The sequence below is a fragment of the Pinus tabuliformis genome, chromosome 4_1 (genome assembly GCF_031772625.1).
Source record: "Pinus tabuliformis cultivar Carrire ecotype Pingquan chromosome 4_1, CPIR1, whole genome shotgun sequence".
In the NCBI taxonomy this organism is placed as follows: Eukaryota; Viridiplantae; Streptophyta; class Pinopsida; order Pinales; family Pinaceae; genus Pinus; species Pinus tabuliformis.
In genome coordinates, this window is record NC_142303.1 from 634,528,662 (window position 1) to 634,536,950 (window position 8,289).

Below are 8,289 nucleotides of genomic sequence, written 5' to 3' on the forward strand. Positions count from 1 at the left end.
GACTGAAACCCAGGGGTCATGCGTCCTGGTCTGCTTCGGCAGGAAAACTTCGGGTATAGGGTACGTTTCCACAAGAGAATATGACTAGTCTGTACCCCATCCGTCGGTGGAAGAGGGGTTATTCTAGAATAAGATTCTCTTGTCAAAGTTATGTGAGTTGGCGGACGTTGTCAGTCACCTTTGTTTATCTCGATAGACATCGCCGAAGAAGTGTTTTGTTTGCACCGCAAATAGAGCAATCTTTGGGTAACCTGTAAGAGGTAGGCCTCTCCTAATAGAACAAATGTTTTTTCTGCAAATTGAGGGGTAACTTTGAAACTCTGTTTTATACCTGGGGGCATGCAAACCTTTTGGAGTGCAAGCAAAGGGCGACTATTTATTTTTTAAATTTTTAGGTCCTCCCTTTAAACCCGTAGGCTAACCCTTTAAACTCGTAGGATTAGTCGTCTCCTAACTTGCATAAAGAAAGGATGTGGGGAAAAAATCTAAAAGTTGTCGTTTCTATATGAGACATTCTTATCATATGACTGGATTAATCGAGAAGTTTTAGCACATAGTTCAAGCTCGTTAAAAAATAAACATAAGATCGAGCAAATGTTTCCACCCGCGTTTAAGCTCGTTAAAAAATGAACTATGCCCCGGTAAATAACCAGCGTGAATGAAACATTTAATCCATTAAAGCCTTGGTCGTGTTTGCACCGTCAGCTCCACTTTTCCATTGGCCGATCATTCACCTCCATTTGATTGTTTACCCATTTTGACGAACAACTGCGAAGAGTGATTTCACTAGCCATCCTTGTGACACTGTCGTGATTGGAAAATTCCAAACCTTACCTGGAATCAGCTGCTACCCATCTTATCACTCGTTCCTCAAAAGACGAGTCTTCTTTAATCTCTTTTCAACTGACTTGTAAAATATGAAAAGATTACCGTGTTTTGGCCTTCCAGCTCAATAAAGTGACCGGAAGTGCTATCCCTCCTCTAGATTTTAATCTTTTTGGACCTGAGGGATTATTGCACAAAAAGATCGAGCGCTTGTTTTGTTCGGCTCGTTAATACTATCAAAAATTCATCCCTTCTGTATTATTTTAAAATTTTTCGGACTTAAGGGATTAGATGACGAAAAAAGAATTTCGGAGTTACCTTTACGTACCTTTTCAGACTCTCTAAAAATGAAAAGGACCAAGTTGTCTTTGTCGTTAGACTCGTTAAAAAGATTAATAGCGACAAACTTGTCTTTAGACGAGAACGAGTTTCACTATCGCTAGGTTCGTTAAAACATAGCGATGGGTTTGCCCGAAGGGCAAATTATAGAACAACCATATGTTATCCTCCTCAAGCTTGACAAAAATAAATAGGTACTGGTTAGCAATGACTAGGGAAAAAATTGGGAAGAAAAGTCAAAGAATCTTTATTGGTAGCAAGTCGCTCTTGAACATGACATTTCCACTCTGTACCTGAGTCGGGTTGGGTTGTTTCATGCACCGGTCACATCGCCATGGTCTTGCCATACCATCCACATTTGGGGTAAATGCTACCAATCCATCACATAAGTGTCGCCGACATGTACAAGAGAAGTCATCCAGAGAAGTCACCTGTGTCCCATCCACTACCATACATCATACTTCATTCTTTCATGACCGCCACCCTGAACCATATATCATCAGATCGTTTTCGCCTCCACCAAAATCATTTGCTCCGTTCCGTGTCATTGATGTGGGATTCATTAAGGCCTTCCTTTGACGGATCGCTTCTTGTCGACATCAGCTCATTATCCAAGAAGTCGATCTAGGAACACCCCATTCTGTACTTTGAAGCTTGCATGCCTCAATGGTAAGTTTCTCACTTCCTGCGACAGGTATACATCAACGAACTTCGACCGAAAGATTTTGCGTGGTGTTCGACGCCAAGTCATTTATTCACACCACGTGAATTGTACTACAATACCTTGAGGGTCATTATCATTATCGGTGATTCCTCTCGCGCTTGTTAACAATTTACATCACTGACTCATAATCAAGCGATGTATTTCCATGTTCGACTTCAAAACATTTCTCACATGGATCGACTTGTACTTCGATTGAAGATCACACGAGATTGAAGACCCCGGATCTAGTTTCATCCATCCAGGCTGCGATATATATTCAGGAAAATAAAGACATTGAAATGTACATCATTGCAGCACAGATAATCATCTTACCAGAAGGATGATGGCTCTATCAGAATCAGCAGTCTACCATCAGACGATTGTCTGTCCTATGTACATGAAAATGAATTTATAAAGCTGAGCATGTGAATGCCCGCCTCAGCTAGACCATGAGAAAAGTATGAAGATAATGTATTGTATTGTATCTTATTACAGGTCTCCTCCCAGCATTGAAATAACTTCGGATCCTCCTAATAAAGCATTTCACCCGATAAACGGCCTCATACTTTAGGGGGCAACTGTTATAGACATTTTTGTGCCTTACATCTCTAAGCATGAAATGTCCATAAACCAAGGGCTCCTCAATCCCTAAAAGTGTTGTTCTAACTCCTAAAGGAACAAGGTCAACAAATTACAGCTTCTCCCAGAAGTACTCCACCAGAAACTGCTCAGAACCAGTCAAATCAGGATCATTTCAGATGCTCCACTGGCTAGCTGCGTTGCATAGCACCCAAATACACTAGCTAGGTGCATTTCAACACACCTAAATGCACTACCAGGGTGCGTTGAGCGGGAAATGACAAGTGGCAGAGTCATTCCACGAGGTGGAGAGACAATGGAAGCTTCCAGAATCTTCTCCAATGACGCTTGCCTCACTGAATTCGACCATGGATGAGTAAGAGGCTCTCAGTCTCCAAGTGGAAGCAAGAACTGACAAAGAGAAGCCACTAATCAATTCATGAGCTGACTCATCCTCTTTGCATACATCTATATATGGATCCCTCATCCAAGAGATCCAGAGGCTGGAATATTGTACATTGCAGAGAATTGTTGTTGGTTTTGAGATAGATATCAGAGTATTGGGTGATTTATGCTTTGTTGGAGGTGAAGAGGGGCTTCTTTGCTAGGAGTTTCATACTGGATCGGGAACCATCGGTTGTAACTCCTCATGGATCTTCTTGTTATATCAATAAAACTATTTGAGTTTCTCCTACATGCTTGTGTATCATTGATGTTTGTTACATTTGTATGTTTAGCTTAAATCTGATCCTAAGCTTTTTATGAGTATGAACCCATGTCTTTGTATAGTTTCCTTCTTTTGTGATCTTGTAGGTACTTGGTGAAACTGGGCAAGTAAGGGAGCAAGTAACTGGAAGCTGTCAAAGAGGAGAGAGATTGGATCAAAGGACTAGCGCAAGACACAGGTTGGTTCATCCTATTTCTCTTTGTTTATAGTTCATAAAGGAGAATACAAAAGTAGTTTTCTCTGTTTGTTTCTAAGGTCACTGTCACACCTTAGTGGGATAGGGTCGTTCTGAATAGACACTTCTACTTATAACAAAGAGCCACAAGATCCCATTCACTTGGATCACTCATTGAAGAAAAATGGAGGAACTAGGTCAGAAAGGAGGTAGTGGAATACTTGGAGCAGCTGAGACAAATTTCCACCAAGCAGTACTTGGAGATGAATAGACAGAACATACTCAATTACATTGGTGGTCGTGTTTAGTTATGGAGAATGTTGATCATGATTTAGATGGAAGTACAAACTAGTTCGAAAACATTTTATCCACAAGCCATGGAGGCTAGAGTCTGCTTCCACACAGACACCGTCACATATTTTGGGGATGCCATCCCACAGTACTAGGCTTCGCACTACTACTTGACAGACAAACATTAGGTGGAAGTTGGTGAGCTAGAATTTCCCAAAATTCAAGCATCATATTGTTTTGTCTTGTTAGTCTCTCAAATTGTTTTTACCCTATTTTGTCTTATATGGGTATTAGTGTAAAATGTAATATTATTTGTAATTAACTGTAAAGTGGAATTCTACATGTCAATATTCGAATGTGAAGAGTCATGATGTAATGTAATGAGTTATTTTCTTAGTAAGTTGCAGAGACATGAGGGTAGTTCAAAGGTCAGAAAGGGGAGTTGAAGATTCACCCCCTCTTGTTATAAGTAGAACCTCATAACTCATGTAAAGGGCTTTTTGGAGCCAAGATTTTGGTTGGGCTTATGCTTAGAAAGATCTTGTGAGTTTTCTTAGAACCTTGGTTTCTCTGTAACATAGAGGGAGTATACATAGTTGGAGGAGTACATCGTGTTGATTTCACATTCCACTATTGGGTCTTGTGGTTTGTTAATGGTGTATTTATGATTGGAACTTTCAATTTTAATAAAAGCTTAGAGTCGACACACTTTCATGCATATGTTGTGAATATAATAGGACTATTCTTGTTGTATTTGCAATGTATGCTATTTAACTTAAGATTATGAACTATTTCGTTTTCATTTTGTATGAATCTTGTTGAATGTGTGTTTTTATATTAATTCATCATTGTTAACTCATTGACAATTCCGCATATTATCTTGTGATGTCATTATGCTCGTGGGTTCCTTTCAAGTTGTGTAATATTAAAGGCTTCTAAGGGGCTCACCTCCTTTTCCCTCCATGTGTTAGAATCACCATGCATCACACTTGACCTTTTGCATGATCACACACTCACTCTAACCAGAGTAATTGTGTACCATTTTATGCATTTTCACAACGAAGGCATATCCATTAACACCTCACTGTTGGGACTCCTACTCCAAACAAAGTGAGGTCTAGTTGGGACTTCATATTAGGGAGATCCCCTGAATGTTGGCGGGTCTAGCACCATCAACAAAAGGGATGAAGAATATTATATAAGAGCTTAATTAAGGCATAGTTAAAGCCACCAAGAGAACTAAGAATGGAACATCTCATATAATTGTGCTTTTTATGGATTTTGATTATCCATTATGTCTTAGGGATTGAGGTTTGTTAGGTGAGAGTTACCTTCTACATAATGGTCTGAGGATGAATAATAATAGCATAGGTGCAAGTTCAGTATTCTAAACAATGGGCTGCTTAGAGAAACGTTTATAAGACAATGTTGGAAAGAGTTTTATTTAACTTTACTTTAATACTAGAAAACTTCACTATTATAGAACCATTAGCTTTCTTTGCTTTGAGAATAACAATGTTAGAGTTATCATTGATATAATGAAAGTTATTAAGGTTCTAAGAAATCCTAGCATAATAGTAAATGTAGAGGAAATCTTACATAATTTATTTAACCTCTTACATGGGAGGTTTTTTTTTTGTGGGATAGAGCTAAAAGAGTGTAGGACTTCCTTTGAAGGAACAAACAAGAGAATAATTTAACCATTTTTTAAAGAACATGAACCTTATGGTGAATAATTTGAGGGAGCATAAATTAATTATTATAGAACTAAGTGAGTTAATTGTTCGGTAAGAATGGATGGTGAATGAAGAGAAGGTGTTGATACAAGTAAGTAATGGACTAGGAAAATGAATTAGAAAGAGTTATGTGTGTGGAAGGGTGATGCTTAAACTGTGGAATTTTTGTAAAGAGATGTTAATGAGGGATTGGGTGATAAAATGTCATAAAAGGTATGATTAAGTGGTTGGGAATTTTGTGTAGACTTGGATTTTGTTCACATAAAAAGGATGATATCATGGGTTGTTAGTGGTTATTAAGGGAGTAAGAGAGGAAATTAATGCATTGGAAATTAAAAATGGCGAAAGAACATCAATAAAGGTCATGGAATTCTTTGTAATGTTGTGAACTTGAATGCATACAAACTTGAAATTATAATGATTTACCTATTGAAGTTGACTAGGACAACAATATATATTTCAAATCTAATGAATTTAAATGCAACAGATGTAAATATGTTCATGAAAGCAAGTAATGATAGTAATAAGAATGATGTTGAAAAGAAGAAGTGAACCTTTCATTTTTAAAGGAATTATGACAACTATAATGAAGGTTTAGAGGAATATGTATTAGAATTTAACATAGAAATAGAGATAATTTATCTAGACAAATTTTCTTTTAACCATGGTATTGATATATTATTCTCATTCATTTCTTGTATTGTGATGATAATATACTTATTTTTTCCTCCACCAATTTTTTGGTAAGTTTTTATTATTTCTATATAAATATTATTTTATATAAAATATCTTTCAAAAAAATCACATAAATGTTTTTTTATTTTTGACATATTTGGAATCACTTACATCGGTTCATCATCAAAACACATTTCGAACCAACACCTACTATGGTTCGCCATCAAAACAGGTAAATAGGTTAAACCAAAAACTATAAAAACAATAAAAATGCAAGATTAAGTTCAGTTATAACAATTAATAATAAATTATTCAAAATAAACTTCAGAGAAAAAATAAAAATCACTAAAATTGAAATAATAATTATTTTATAAATCCTTTATTTTTAAAATAATAATAATTATTAATAATTATCAATTAAATTAAGTAAATATATAAATTCACAAAATATTAATCTTCAAATATAAAATTAAAACTTTAAACTTAAGTCATAACTAAAAAAACTATTTTTCTGATATTATTGTTTATTTTTTATTATAAACAAAACACATTCCAAACTATTATAATTAAATATGAAAAGCTGCAGACTCAAACCGTCGCCTTGACATACCTCAATTTGTAGATGATGTTGTATAAAAAGGTACAGATCTCAAATCTCTTATTCCATGGTCTTTAAGATGAGATCTGAAGATCTGGAAGAGTGGCTCTGTTCGGTTGATGATGTTCAGTGGGATAAGTTGCCTCAGGATTTGCTAGAGGAAGCTCTGGCATGGTTACCTGCAGATTCCCTTCCCATATATCGGAGGGTGTCCAAGGAATGGAATGCCCTACTTTCATCTAGCAGATTCTTAGGTGACTTATGGCTAGATAAGCCCATTAACCGAAAGCCATGGCTAGTTCTATGGCACCAGCACTCCAGACAGCCATGTCAGGTTTATTGCTTCTACAGGAAGAGGTGGGAGCCCAGTCTTTTCCTTTCTTTCATGAGTAGAGATAATGAAAACTATTGGAGAGGATCAGTTCTAGCAAATAGTGCCTCTGGGAGATTAATGGTACAGATGTGTGATCCATTATCAGGATTTTCCTACCACCTATGCAATCCTTACACTCAAACATCAATCAAACTGCCCCCCATGCCATCCATAGAAAGAGTATTTTCCAGAGTAATTGTGGAAGGCGAGGAAGCCATTAACGATAATAAAAATGGACTCGAAATCTTCAATGTGGTGGCCCTGCAGTTGGCCGTTGGTCGAAGAACATGTATAGTTCAATTATATGATTCCTCAGTAAAATCATGGAGCTCCGTGGCACATGTTCCACAGAATCTCGATGCAAGGTATCAGATGATTTTCTCCAACGGTTACTTTTACTGCTTGGCTATCGAACGTCTAGCTGTCAAGACACCTAGGATATTGATTTTCAGAATCCAAGATGGAGGAGAACTGAGAATGTGGGTCGAACCAATGCCGGAGATTTTAGTGGATAGTGCCAGACAAATGTTCAATCTCGTCACCTGTGGTTCGCGTCTTCTAATGGTGTCGGCCGAGATCGAGGCGGGTGGGTTGGTTATTATTTGGGAATTTAATAAAAACTTCTCAAACTCTTCGTGGCATTGGAAAGAGATAGTCCGGATGCCTGCATCTCTTAGGCTGCAACTGAATTTTGATGCTGGCATCAGGTGCGAAGGAGTGGAGAACTGCATTTGCTTCATATCTGTGCGTGGAACAGATGCAGTGAAGGTTCTGGTTTACAATTTAAATGAAAAATCATGGAATTGGATTCCCAGCTGTCCATTGAAAGTAGAAAACGATAAAGAAATCTGTAGCATGGCGTTTCAAGCGAGACCTGATGTGAAGGTCGGGTGAGCAAACTATGATAGGAATTAGATGATCGAAGTTCAATTCCTATGGCTACATTGTGAAATTACTGTATTCTCTTCGCTCAGAATACAGTAAAAACGAATATGTATATCATCATTTGCCATATACATAAATGAGTCTTCAACTAATATGTATATCATCATTTGCCATATACATAAATGAGTCTTCACAACCTATGTAGATTAATGTTTTATTTTTACCTCATTTATGTCTTTATCGTAACTACTATCGCAACTGAAATATATTTGATTTTCTTTTGTCTCATCCATTTTATAATATTTCGTATGGTTGGTTAAATGACTTTTATTGTAACTACTATCGTAACTGAAATATATCTGATTTTCTTTTGTCTCCATTTT

At 37.0% G+C, this 8,289-nt stretch overlaps 1 protein-coding gene across 1 annotated transcript; it reads left to right on the forward strand.

The window, feature by feature from the left end:
- Positions 1-6,727: 6,727 nt before the first annotated feature.
- LOC149177644 (F-box only protein 6-like) lies at positions 6,728-7,915 on the forward strand. Its single transcript, XM_089421819.1, has one exon. It carries the CDS (start codon positions 6,728-6,730, stop codon positions 7,913-7,915), a length of 1,188 nt encoding a protein of 395 aa, XP_089277945.1.
- The last annotated feature ends 374 nt before the right edge of the window (positions 7,916-8,289 follow it).

What these genes read in the sequence shown, in the direction of transcription:
- LOC149177644 (XM_089421819.1), top strand. Translation starts at nt 6,728, where the DNA reads ATGAGATCTGAAGATCTGGAAGAGTGGCTCTGTTCGGTTGATGATGTT.